The sequence below is a fragment of the Myotis lucifugus genome, unplaced genomic scaffold, assembly GCF_000147115.1.
Source record: "Myotis lucifugus unplaced genomic scaffold, Myoluc2.0 scaffold_276, whole genome shotgun sequence".
NCBI lineage: Eukaryota > Metazoa > Chordata > Mammalia > Chiroptera > Vespertilionidae > Myotis > Myotis lucifugus.
The window spans coordinates 1192267-1206373 of record NW_005871324.1 but is presented as its reverse complement, the minus strand read 5'-3'; the positions used below and the strand labels follow the sequence as shown (position 1 = coordinate 1206373).

At 47.3% G+C, this 14107-nt stretch overlaps 1 protein-coding gene and 1 long non-coding RNA gene across 6 annotated transcripts in view; both read left to right on the top strand.

The window, feature by feature from the left end:
* Positions 1–5038, top strand: part of LOC102434951 (protein HIRA) — a 55312-nt gene extending 50274 nt beyond the window's left edge. For 4 of the 5 annotated variants that reach the window (XM_023763175.1, XM_023763174.1, XM_014465038.2 and 1 more), the window contains one exon: positions 4373–5038. In XM_023763175.1, coding sequence (XP_023618943.1) covers positions 4373–4743 — 371 coding nt within the window. In that variant the 3' untranslated portion in view covers positions 4744–5038. The remainder of the gene's footprint in view (positions 1–4372) is intronic. The other variant, XM_014465039.2, reaches the window with a different exon arrangement.
* Positions 5039–7675: 2637 nt separating this feature from the next.
* LOC106698967 lies at positions 7676–13342 on the top strand. The gene is made up of 3 exons (XR_001350380.2): positions 7676–7776; positions 12380–12602; positions 13196–13342. It is a non-coding gene; the product is annotated as an uncharacterized LOC106698967 (long non-coding RNA).
* The last annotated feature ends 765 nt before the right edge of the window (positions 13343–14107 follow it).

Sequence of the window (14107 nt, the reverse complement as noted above, 5' to 3'; positions counted from 1 at the left end):
GAGCCAAACCAGCTAGAACTCCCTTTTTATTATGTTACAATAGATCTTAATTTGGTTGGCTAATAAAATCTTAGAGCTTTGAAGGTATTATGCTATGCCACAGACTTTCATCATCCACTATTGTTGCTAAAAACTGCCAGGAATCTGATTTCCATTGTTTTGTAAATTATTTTAGGATCGACCCTTACTTGGTGTTTTGAAGTTTCACAAAGCTCTAAGTCTATGTCTTTCATTCATTCTGTGTATTTTCCTAGGTTCTCTTTGATTATATTCCATTTTCTCCATCATGAGAAATATAATATCCTCTCTTTGGAATCTGTTATATTATTTTTATAGTTGCAGTTCTCCCCATATTTTCATTTTAGTCTTTTATCTACTTGAGCATTGTTCTACTATGAGGAGCCCTTATAGATCTGTTTCTATTTCCTATAAATATTTCTGCTAGTTCTCATTTATATTGTCTTACCTCCTTATGTGCCTGGTTGGTTTTGACTGTCTGCTAGACTTGGTATTTGAATGATTATTTGTAGAAGTGTTTTGAAGCCTCAGTAATGTTATCTTCTTCAATAGAGCACTTTTATTTGGTCTTGGCCCTAGCCCTACAAGGCTCCCTCAACCAATTCAGGGATTGAAGTCTTCTGGGCTACCTGGGGACTCAAAGCTGGGTACTAATTAGTGCACGGACTGGTTTACTACCAGTCTACCCTTATTCTAGAGTGCATTTCTTTGGAGACTAGCACAAAGGAAGGGTGATTTATCAGGGACCCCACTTTTCATGAGTCCTATGCCCCTGCTTTGGTCCCCCTAAGCCCTCAAGTCTAATAGATGCTCTGCTCAGCCTCTTCCTCATCAATGAGTGTTCCCAAGCCCTAGCCAGTTTGGCTCAGTGGATAGAGCGTTGGCCTGCGGACTGAAGGGTCCCAGGTTCGATTCCCGGTTGGGGCACATGCCCGGGTTGTGGGCTCAATCCCCGTGAGGTGTGCAGGAGGCAACCAATCAATGATTCTCATCATTGATGTTTCTCTCTCTCTCTCTCTCTCTCTCTCTCTCTTCCTCCCTCCCTCTCCCTTCTTCTCTGAAATCAATTAAAATAAAATAAAAAAATAAGTGTTCCCAAGGCAAAGGTGTTTCTCTCTGGATTTTTACCTTCTCCACACTCCAGCTCAATCCACTAGCACTTGAGCTCTCTGAGGTCTGTTTCTCTTTGTCCAGCTTTGTCCCCTTTCTCGGTGGGAAAGGTTTTTCTGAATTCCCTATAAGAACACCTCACCTCTAGGCAGCCTGATGGGCTATCTGCTGAGGTGGGAGACAGGTAGGCCAGTGCCCAACCAACCACTCCTGTGGGGCTTCACTCTGGGAGCCTTAGGGCAAAATGTCAGCAAGAGCTCTACGTCACAGTTCTCTGTCTCAGCCTGAAGGTAAGCCTTCTAGGCTAGTGTGGTCAGGCAGAAGGGAGCACAGACAGGCCACTGATTCACGGCCATGCACTCTCCCTGCCTCCTCCTCCCGGCTGGTGGTTTTTGCTATCTCTAAGTAGGATGCCTTATTAGGGATTTGCCCAGGAGAGTCTGTGGCTTCCTTCCTAGAAGCACTGTCAGTGTGGTCCCACTTGCTTTTCCTGTAAACTGCTTAAAATAGCTGGTCTGCTCATAGTGCGTGGGCAAATCCATGACAAAATTTCTAGAAATTGCTTTGTGGGAATTCTTATATATTAGGGAAATTACTCTTTGTGATATGAGCTGCTAGTATGCCTCCAAAGATCCAGGCTTCTTTCCCTCAAGGATCATGACTCAGTGTGCATAGGAGGGAGGTGGAAACAGAGGGTTGAGGCACTAAGCAGCCATCTTTCAGGTGCCTGAGCTCTGTGCTCACCACTGTCTCTTCAGCCAGGGCCTATTGGAAGCCCCCTCTGCAAAGGTCTTTATTGTAGGACCTGTGTCATTGGCCAGAGAGAGGGTGATGAGCTGTTTCCAGGCTGCCGCCTGAAACAGTGAGGAGCATCACCTATTCCTGAGCCCTGGGTAGGAGATGATACTTGATGGCTGTTGGTATTGAAACCAGCCTTCAGGCCAGAAGGTAGATCCTCTTGTAGCTTGGCCCTGGTGCTATAGACCATCTGACATTTTTACTTTGCTAATAGCAGTTTATTTGATATCCTTTCATTTTCTTAAATAGAGTTTTTCAGGTTTTAATTTAATTTTTTTTTTTTTTTGGTTTTTTTAATTTCTTAGTGATTTTTTTTTTAATTGATTTCAGAGAGGAAGAGAGAGATAGAAACATCAATGATAAAAGAGAATTGTCATCAGCTGCCTCCTGAACACCCCACACTGGGGATCAAGCCCACAACCCAGACATGTGCCCTGACCAGGAATTGAACCTTGACTTCCTGGTTCATAGGTTGAAGCTCAGCCACAGAGCCACACCAGCCAAGCCCAAACTTTTTTTATTAGAGACCAGAGAATAAACATTTCAGGCTTTGCAAATCCATATGATCGCTTACAACTACTCAACTCTGCGTTGTAGCATAATATGTAAACAAATAGGTAGGATGGATTTGGCCCAAGCCAATTCACAATCTACATGAGATCTGTTATTTTGTTGAGGTTTGCTTTTAGAGCAGTTTTTCATATTTCCATGTGTGCCAAAGAAGAATTTGTGTTCTCTAGTTCTGAGTGCCTTAATGTCCTAATGGTCATGTTTACGGAATGTTTGGTTTGAATTACCTGAATTACCTTTCTGGACACATCCCTAATGGAGTGTGTATTAAAATCTCCCTGTAAGCGTAGTTTTGTCCCTCTCTCCTGACTTTCTCTTTTTCCAAAGATGTTTTTGTTTCAAACTCTACTTTGATAATTGTAAAGCACACACTTTTTTTTTTTAAGACCAACATAAACTTTAGCAAGAGGTTGATCACATTACTTTTCATATCTCTTTTAGCATCATCTCTATTTATTTCTTCTTAATTTTGAGTACTTTCTAGAACTTTTTCAGGGTGGATCTTTACTGTGGTAAACATTCTGAGGTCTTACAAGCCTAAGATTATTTTTTATTACATCCTCTTACATGAATAACTGTTTGGCTGGATGAAAAAGTAGATTGAGTTTTTCCCCAGTATATTTAAAATACTACTTTATTAAAAAAAAAAAAAATACTACTTTATTGTGCCTCTTGGTATCTCTTCCTTTGTAGTGATATGCTCTTGTTTTTTAAAACTTTTCAGAATTTTTTTGTGTTTGATATCCATAGATTCTGTGTATTTCATTCTAATGTATCTAAAATACCTTTTTTTTATATACATCAGCACTCAATGAAGCCTTTCAACCTAAGACAGTTCCTTTTTCTTTAATTGTGTGAAATCTATCCATATTATTTCTTCAAATATTTCCTTCTCTCTTTTGTGTCTCTCTCCTATGGGACTCATGTAGATGTTGGGCCCATTTCCATACTTCATCTGCCCTTACTTTGTCTTACAGTCCTTCCCTTACAGTTTCCCCTCTGCAGGCCTCCCTGCTCGAGCACTGGCTGCTCTTCCATCTGACCCACTTGACTCGGTCTTCAGCAGGGTCCATTCTCCTGCTAATTCCATCTCCTTTAACCACTGTATTGCTCAAACTTAATCCCTACACTTTGTTCTTTTCTGTAATTCTTTGTGTTGTTACCATGCTGCTTTAACATTTGGACCTTCTCTTCTAATGGTCAATATTTTTGGTTAGTGGTTTTCCCTTTGCAGCAGCTGTGCTCCTCGGGGTTCTGTACAGTGGAGACCCTGCCTGGCAGTGCATGTTGCAAAGCGTCCAGGCAGACCTTGGTGCCAGTGCACCTGGGCATGGAGGAGGTGTGGGCAAGAGCCAAGGGCAGACCCTCCCCCAGGACTGTAAAACCAAAGCCAGTCATTGACTCCCAGGTGCCACCTCACCCCTGGGCTTGACCTCAGACCCCTGGAGAGCATATGCATGAGGGAGCAGCCCACCTCAGGTGGCCATCTACCTGTCCCTCTACCCTGATATTCTACTTGCATCCTCCTCTGGAAGGCCAAGCTACTGTGGTCACTGAACAGTGCAGTTGAAGGCTAGTGGTGACTGTGCCAGCAGACTTAGGGGGCACAGACCCACCCTGGTTTTCTCTGCAGTATCCTTGCACTGTGTCCTTTCCCTGCACCCTGCCACCCACCCCACACGCCCAGGTCAGCCTTTCAGCTCTCCCAGGGCTTCTTAGCGTGCAGAGATATTTTTCTCATCCATCTCTGGTTTCTCCAAGGGGTCCCTAGGCATCAGATGGGCAGGCACAAGGGTCTCTGTTAGGCCAGGAAACCACCCACAGTCTAGGTCTCCTCACTGACACTTGCACTGAGCCGTCATTTCTGTGCCCACAGGGTCTACGGAAGAGGGAGCTACTGAAGGAACTGCTGCCAGTCATCGGGCAGAACCTCCGCTTCCAGCGTCTCTTCACCGAATGTCAGGAACAGCTCGACATCCTAAGGGACAAGTAGCCTGCCCACATCTGCCCCAGCTGCAGCCAGGGCAGGGCCACCTCTCACCTCGTCGGGCTATAGTAGGACAAGGAGACACTGGCAGGAGGTGGTCTGTTGCTGCTCCCGTGGAAGGAGGCAGCTCTGCTGGCAACTCGTCCCTCTCTCCAGGACCCCCACGCCGAGCAGGGGCTGGGGCTCCGCCCTGCTGCCCTGGGATCAGAGAGGCACACCGAGACCGACCGTCTTCAGCACGGTCCAGAGGTGGACACTAGCCCCTGCCACTGCAGGTGCCGTGCTGCTTCAGCTATGACGAATGAGCCATTTGTGAAGAGAGAGCCCTGAGATGTATTAGTGTATTATGCAGTCAGTAGACTGACCGAGACCTATGTAAAAGGAAAGACTATTCCAACACAAAGACTATTTTTGTACTAGAATTTGCTAACTTGTAATACGGAATTTTCCTTTTGGCCAATAATCAGGATTTCCCTATAAGTCACTTGAACATTGGTTACTTGTAGGAAAAAATTTAAACTCTAATTATGACAGCTACATTGAAAAATAATTGTACTGAAATTAACTTGTCTATCTTCATTTGGTTTTAATTTTTAAATGTTTGTAAAAAGAGACTGTTTGGGGGGGATAGGGCAGAGGGTGGGTGATTTCTTTTGTAAGTGTAAAATAAATGAACACGCATTGGATACCAAATCATCCTGATTTCCCCTGCCTTTCCTTCAACTTCCACCTTTCTCCCACAACTGTGGATCCCTCCTGAAATGGAGAATGACAGAACATCATAGCCAGAAGGGATCTTTGATGTCATCTTATACCACCACTCCTACCCCAGCCCCTCCTTGTGGAAATTCATTTCTCAAAGGGGAGGTCACTTCCCTGGTCATTCAGCATCTTAGACAGAGCTGGGGCTCTCAGGTTCTTCTTCCAAACCAGCCATTGAGGTCCTTGGTTCTGGCTGGGCTATGCCCCAGGTTCCTGATCATGCTGGGCACCAAGGACTGTGGCAGACTTGCTGATTTCATGGAAGGATATCAGTAAGTAAAGATTCATGTTTTCTGAAGTATTATATCTGGAAGCTGAGAGTTTCTTGGAAAGTGGTCTAAGAAGCTGACCCACAGGAGAGGAGAGAACTAGAATCACAGAATCTTCAAATTTGGTGAGGGCTGGGCACCTTGACCCCTGGGTCATGGACCTCATTGTCACCTCCCTGCCAGCCGTGTGTGATCGTGAATCCGAGGAAGGAGGCCTAGACTCGGGATCAGAAAGCCCAGGCGACTCTGGCCACTGGCACCTCTCTGACTGCTTCCCTGCCTGGAGGCCATCTCCCTGCCTGTCTCATCTGTCTGGTGGCTGGATGAGACCCAGGCACATATGCGTGCCTGACATGGCCAGCACACAGGTGGATGGGGGCATAGACACCTCAAAAGCCAGGCTGCAAGTGTGAACTTTTCTTCAAGGAGTAAGGAACCAAAGATGCTCTGTGGCCAGGCACCTCCCTTAACAACTCTGCAGTGAGACGTTGAGAACTTCGGGCCTACAAGCTACACATGGCTGAAGAACTGACAGGCCTGTCTGGAGTCTGAACCAGCAAAAATCTGGGCCTTACTTTTTAGCTGTCAAATGGAGCTGAGGTTAAGAAAACATGGTTGTGAGAACCAACTGGGATCATGTAGGCAACGTCCTGGCACTTGGCAATGCTCTGTTGAAAACGTTGGCAGTCAGTGTTTTTACACTACTATTTGGACAGGAAGACAAGAAACAAAGTTGGAGACTTCTGCTTTCAGCCGAGATGAGTAAGGGGCCCAGTTGTCCCTCCTGTCTGAAACAACCAAAGGAACAAAATACATGGAACAAATTACTGGTCTTAAGACACTGGTTATCAGAAAACAAAGGACGGTGATCCCTGGGAGATGGAAAACAAACAAGATGAGCCCTACGACTGCAAAAATCGACTATTTTTAGGTGATGGGGCTACACGGATGCTGAAAGGGCAGTCTGCAGAGGTACCACAGGGAAAACCATTTTAATCTGAAAGTGAACAGTCTATTCTCTAACATTTTTGGCTACTAGACTGTAAAGCTATTGTGCAGATAATCGCATCATCGCCGTGGTGTTCATGGTAGAAAATAGCCAGTGAGCAACCTGAAGCATTCAAGAACGATAGCGCTCACTCTGGGGGGGTGCCAACGCAGAATGCCAAAGGCGTCCCCTTCCCTGGCAAACATCTTTTATGCAGCTGAGCCATCCGCATTCAGAACGCATGTTCAAATGGTCCCTCTGAAATCAACTGGCGGCTGGGCAAAGGTGCGGCTTCTAGTTATGGACCTGCCACTATTATGTATTCTTGTGCAACCACAAGCAAGCCAGGCGACCCTCAGTTGGTCATCTGCTGCTAGATGCGATCTTTGCAGACTCTTCACACTGATATTCTGACACAGTATTCTCTAGAAATCCTATCAGCCATGAAGGATGCTTCCTAAAAGAGCAGGTGCTGGGCCTGGGGCAGGAACACATCTGTCACACACACACACACTTGGAAGCCGCCTTTTGGCTTTGGGCATATCTTTGACTGAATTTTAGAAATTGTCCCTGAACCTGCCGGCCGGTGTTGCTCAGTGATTGAGCATCGACCTGGGAACCAGGAGGTCACAGTTCGATTCCGGCCAGAGCACATGCCGGGTTGCGGGCTCGATCCCCAGTGTGCAGATGCAGGAGGCAGCCCAACGATGAGTCTTCATTGATGTTTCTATTTCGCTCCCTTCCTCTCTGAAATCAACTTTCTGAAAAGTGTCCCTGAACCCAACTGCCCAGAAGTTGAGGTAGAATTTATGTAGAGATGCAAGGCCCTAGGCAAGGGCGACCGGTGACTCAGTTTACCTCTCCTGAAAACCCCATCACCCCCCGAACTTGCTGAGGGCAGCCCACACCCGGTCTGGCGCCCAGGCTCACCCGCAGCAAGAGCATGGCCCGGCCCCGGCGCCACCTCCCCGCGCTCGCCGGGTCTCGGGGTGTGGGAAGCGCGACCACACGCGGACTACTTTGCGCGGACTACTTTGCGCGGACCCTCGGCGGAGGGGCGCAGGGGTGCCGCCACCGCCGGCGGCGGATGGAACTCCTGCGGCGGCCGGAGCCAGTGCGCCTGCGCCGCCGCCCCCGCACTTCCCACCCGTCTGTCTGCGCGTCTGCCCGACCGCCCGTCCACGGGGCTGCTCGCGCGACAGGAGCCGCCGCCGCCTCTGCCCCGCGCCCTTCCTCGCGCAGGTCCTCCCCGTCCGCTCCGGGAGCACTTCCAGGTGAGGACCGGCTTCTGCGGGGACCGGCGGGCTCTCGGGCAGGCCGCGCGTCCGCCTGTCAGCCGCGCCCCCCACCCCCCACCCCGTCTCCCTGAGGACCTGGGGGCGCCGCTGACCAGCCCCCGGTTCGACTGACCCCGGTGGGGACGGCGCCGACTCCCGTCGGCTGCGGCGGGCGGCTCGGCATCGGGTCGCGGCGGCCGGGGACGCGGACCGCCAGGTGTGCTGCTCGCGGAAATGCGGTCCCCCCGGCGGAGGGGCGGGGCCGGGGCGTCCGGGCGGCCTCTCTGGGGGCTCCGGGGGTGGGACCCGAAACCCGCTGGCAGGCCTCGTGCCAGTGCGATGTTCAGCCCTTTCCATCGGGTGGCTCAAATTAATTACTAAAATTCTGCGGCACATTCAAAATAGATATATTTTTGCCGACCTGACAACAAAGTAGGTATAACTTTGATTCATCCACACGGGACGGTTGTTGTATTGGCTGTTATTTTATTTTATTTTATATTTTGTTTACAATCTAAGGGAAAAGAAGTCAGTGCCCCTGACTGGTCGGGGGTTGCATGTTTTAAAAATTCTTGTGGGGACACCGGTTGAAAATCGCTGAACCAGACCAGTGGTCGGCAAACTCATTAGTCAACAGAGCCAAATATCAACAGTACAACGATTGAAATTTCTTTTGAGAGCCAAATTTTTTCAACTTAAACTATATAGGTAGGTACATTGTTATTAACTTAATTAGGGTACTCCTAAGCTGGCCTTTGCTAAAAACGTCCTCAATCTGAGGGGTCGACCTCAGCGAACGTACCCCCACTTCTTCTAACGCCACTTCTTCAAAATAGACTCGCCCAGGCCCAAAACCGACTTCTGCGCATGGGCCACGAAGTTTCAATCACACTGTACGTGCGCGCCCAAACGTGGTATTTTGTGGAAGAGCCACACTCAAGGGGCCAAAGAGCCGCATGTGGCTCGAGAGCCACGGTTTGCCGACCACTGAACTAGACTGACTAGAGATGCACATACATTTCTGTCCCAAGCTTCCTAACTCCAAAACCTGCATCCAGCCCTAAATTTCCCCTTCTGTATCTTGTGATCCTTACCCTAGGGTGACTTCAATAGTTGTACACTATTAGGAAGGGGGAAATATAAACTAGTGACTGATAAAACATCCATACTCTTCATTTAAGCTTGTTTTTTCTCCAGATCTTCATTCCCATGCCGTGCATAGAGAAATAATTCTAGACACTGTACATTTGTGAATCGCATTCCAAGAATATTAATATTTTTCTGATTTCAATTTCAGTTTGTTGCATGTGAAAATTCTCAGGCCAGATTTCTCCCCGGAGAAAAACAGTAGTTTTATAATGGCCAGTGGGAAAATAGAAACCAGTGTATGGACATTTTTAGTCTACAGTCACCTTTTTAGGCATGCACCTAGAGCAGAAACTGCACTTTTACATGTAGTGCCTTGTAACACAGCATTCCTTCCATTTCAGTTTAAGATGGGAACAATTTATTAGCTTTATTTATTCCTGTCATACTGGTTTTGAGAGGAGGGCTGGTTCTGCAGAAATATTTTTTCTTATATTATTTGTACTTCTTGAATTTTTTAAAATTTCTCTATTGAATAAGGTATTACATATGTGTCCTTATCCCCCCATGATCCCCCCGCCATCTGTACTTTTTGAACTTTTAAAAAAATTCTGATATCTGAGTTGGAAGGTTGTTGCTGTGTGTGATATCTGAGAATGGAAAAATGCTAAAGGGCTGAGAACTGATGACACCTTGATTCAGAAGAGGAATGGCTAAACCATTCGGTGGCCTAGAAATTCATTTATGAGCCCTAGGGAATTTTCTCCCAGGTATATCAAAAAGCAGCTGCTGGTTTGTAAGAGTTCTGGAATATGGCACAGCTCAATTCACAGAGAACTTATAAACATGTTCCCTTAAGGTTTGATTCTGTAGCATATCTCTTAGATGATGTTCTTAATAGATACAGAGTCTTCTAAGGCAATCTATGCAAATTATAGGAGCAAGGTGGTCACTAGTCTTTTTTTTAAAATATATTTTATTGATTTTTTTTACAGAGAGGAAGGGAGAGGGACAGAGAGCTAGAAACATCAATGAGAGAGAAATATCGATCAGCTGTCTCCTACACATCCCCTACTGGGGATGTGCCCACAACCAAGGTACATGCCCTTGACTGGAATCGAACCCGGGACCCTTCAGTCCGCAGGCCGACGCTCTATCCACTGAGCCAAATCGGCCAGGGCGTCACTAGTCTTAACCAGTGCTTCTCAGGCCAGACTGGACTTTAAAAACACCTACGCAGGCATCTACCTCATGTTAAATCAGAATCTCTAAGAGGTGAGGGTGGGACTTTGGCATTTCTTACCAGATGAGTTTCACATGCAGCTGGGTTGAGCCAATCATCTAGATCAGGGGTCCTCAAACTTTTTAAACAGGGGGCCAGTTCACTGTCCCTCAGACCGTTGGAGGGCCTGACTATAGTTTAAAAAAAAACTATGAACAAATTCCTATGCACACTGCACATATCTTATTTTGAAGTAAAAAAACAAAACGGGAACAAATACAATATTTGTATTTGCATGTGGCCCGCGGGCCGTAGTTTGAGGACCCCTGATCTAGATGTTGGTCATTATTTATCATTAAAGAAAGAGGTTGGTGTTTGCAGCCTTTTACATGTGAGTGGGGAAGGCAGAACTCTAAGGAGTAGCTTGAGCTTGAACTGAAAACAGTTCCTGAGCACCTGTGTCTGCTGTAGAGGCCCCTGGGAAGTCACTCTGAAAGGTGACACTACCCACAGCCCAGTATGTGTTTGTAGCCAATCTCATTTTGTGAAATGGCTTTGGATATACTGAGACAAACAATAGTTTCATTATGTCCTAAAATTGTTGTATATCTATGTAAAACTTTTTTTTTCATTGACCCAAAACTGGAACATTTTATTGAAGTAAAGTAGTTCAGAATCCAGATAGTTTAGTCACTATTACCACTCACTAATACTCATTTCTAATCATCTGTGGCTAATTCATAACCTGTCCAATACTGCTTCTCTTCTACAGCCATTCAGGGGAACATTCACATTCAATTGCATTCCTGCCTGGGTCAGGAGCCCTGCTCCTTACAGGCTTGCTGAAGATGTTGTTAATGCCTCTGTGATGATGACCTTCTCGATCTCTCTCGATGTTTCTAACTCTCTATCCCTCTCCCTGCCTCTCTGTAAAAAATCAATAAAATATGTATTAAAAAAAAAAAAAGAGGCTTGGCCCTCGCAGCCCCGGCTTTGTCTGGAAGGTCCTCCAGAAGGACATCTGGAAGGTCGTTCAGCTGTTTGGTCTAATTAGCATATCAGCTCTTTCTTACATAGGATTGAGGAAAGTAACCACCTGTTCACCATGCGTGTGTGGGAGGGTGAGCCTTTGACAACAGTGGCATGGTGAGTGACCAAATGTTAAATGAATTTGAATAGGGCTTCCTTGGAAAAGCAAGTCATCACTATATAAAAAACTAATTAGCATATTACTCTTTCATTAGTATAGATTACATATGTCTTCTTTTCCCCCCATTGACCTCTAGTCCTAGAATTTTAAGTAAGTTCTGTAAAAGACCTTGGTGTCATCATTCTTCATAGGCCCTCACTTACAAAGCTCTCTCTCTGAGCTAGGAAAAGCTTGCTGGTAAGTTTAAAATACATTTTCTTAAATATATCTTCAGATGAACTAAATCTGACTGCCTAAAACAAGTAACTTCTTTCCTAGTAAATTATTTAACATGCTAGGCACCGGGATAAGGTTGTGAATGAGCCTGAGAAGAAGACAGATACAAAAGGGAAAATAACCAGCGTCTTCAAAGGCAGAGGCATGAAAACATGGGGGATGTTCAGTGCACCAGAGCAGTGTTCCAGCTCTTCCATAGTCAGTTGGTGTTTTCACCAAGAGTCTTGTTTAAACACAGCTGTAACTCTCTCAGATAGACTACTTACTGTCCCTAAGCCCCTTTTTAAATTTTTTATATTTATTTTTTTTATTTGGATCATTTTCACCCGAGGATATTTTTCCCATTGATTTTTTTAAATATATTTTTGTTGATTTCAGAGAGGAAGGGAGTGGGAGAGATAGAAACATCAATGATGAGAGAGAGTCATTGATTAGCTGCCTCCTGCACACCCGCTACTGGGGATCGAGCCTGCAACCCAGGCATGTGCTTTCAACCGGAATTGAACCCAGGACCCTTCAGTCCACAGGCCGATGCTCTATCCACTGAGCCAAACCAGCTAGGGCATCCCCGTTGATTTTAGAAAGAATGGAAGGGAGGGGGAGAGACAGAGAAACATCAGTGTGAGAGAGCCACATCAGTTAGTTACCTCCCGCACATAACCCGACCAGGAATCAAGCCTGCAACAGAGGTACACGCCCTTGACCGGACTCAAACCCAGGACCTTTCAGTCTGTGGGCCAATGCTCTAACCATTGAGCTCAGGGACTCCTACGGGGATGAGGGCTGGGCCTTCCTGGAGCTTGGCACTGCTCCTGTACCCTGTCAGCCCAGAAAGGCAGGGTGGCCAAGCTGTGCATCTGCCTCAGTTGCAGGACGCCATGCAGCACCCTGCAGAGTCAACACCAAGATGGCTGAGAAGTTGCTGCAGTGGTTCCCGGAGGAGGGCGAGCAGGAGTGCTTCGCAGCCTCTCCCTTCACCTGCTACAACCTGCTTCCCCGAATGTGATGTTGGAGCTGGCCTGGAGGCACAACCTGGTAGACCTGGCCATGACCTGCTTCACCCAGGTGATGAGGGAGGACCTTAGCCAAGTAAGTGCCTGCCCTTGTGTGGCTCCTTGGCCCCTGGCTGTGACTCTGGCTCTGGTCTGCAGAGGCCCTGCAGTGTCTGGTTCGAGGCCAGGCCAGATTGCCCAACCAGCCAGGCTGCTGCTGGGAGAAGCCTCTTGCCTTCGCACTTGATTTTCTGCCCAGTGTTATTATTTCTAGAAAATCACCGTGGGGTGGTGGGGAGCTGGATAGAACTGAGCACTTGCCCTTGCAGTTGTTCCACACAGTGGAGGGGGGCTTAAGGGGGATGCAGTGATTTCACCCACCACCAGAGGGCCCAGGGACAACTGGTGTGGGCCAACTACCTCTCAGCACCAGCTATTGGCAATGGGAGGAGCACTTAATAGGAATGTTAACATGGATTTAAGCCTTTAACGCTTTAATGAGGGAAACAGTCATCCCCTCTACAGCTGCAGACACTGGGGTTCAGGTCCAAAGCTGACAGGTGAAGGGGGCGGAGGGTTTAGACACAAGTCTTCCTGGCCCAGAGGCCATACTTATGTCTTGGCACATCACTTCTGCCACTCCAGATATCACTTGGTGTCCCTGGTGTCCCATTCTGGCTTTCTTTGCAGGTTGATGAGCTGTTTAATGAGGTGACAGTGTCTAATTTCAACTCCATGTGTGTCAAAGCCCTAGGAGTCACTGTCTAGGCCAGTGATGGCAAACCTATGACACGCGTGTCAGAGGTGACACGCGAACTCATTTTTTTGGTTGATTTTTCTTTGTTAAATGGCATTTAAATATATAAAATAAATATCAAAAATATAAATCTTTGTTTTACTATGGTTGCAAATATCAAAAAATTTCTATATGTGACACGGCACCAGAGTTAAGTTAGGATTTTTCAAAATGCTGACACGCCGAGCTCAAAAGGTTCGCCATCACCCAAGTTCAGTAGGTGGCTACCTAGCTGTAGCCAATCTCCAGAGACCCCTGTCATCTGGCCCGATTTGTTTCTAAGTCTGCAGAAAAGCAATCGCTCAACAGTGCCTATTTGCCCTTCGAGCCACATTCCTAACCTTCTTCCAGCCAGATGGAGGCCCACAATGCCAACAAGCCACGGGCCAAGGCTTCTTCCAGTGTGCATGGAAGGGAGGAGCCTCCCAGGGTTAGTATGGGGGTTAGGGAAAAACGGAGGGTGTGGGGCCTGGTGCTACCAGCTTTGGCCTGCAAGGGCTTCCTCTGGGCCATCTCAGGGCCATTCAAGGCCATGGCCATGCTGCAGGAGGAGGGACCCACAAAGTGTGCCTTCTTGCTGGAAGGACCCTGGTCCCTGGCCCAGGGTCCCCAGACACCTTCCCTAGTCCTGGAAAGCAGGAGCTGCCATGGTGCCTGCCCTCAGTCCTGCCCCACATGCCTCTGCTGGCCCCCAGCCAGATGCCTTGTCACCTGGTGGGGAGAGGGGGGTGCTCACGAGGGAGTTCTCTGGCAGTGGTAGAGTGTAGCTCAGGGGTGGGCAAACTTTTTGAGTTGGTAAGGAGTGG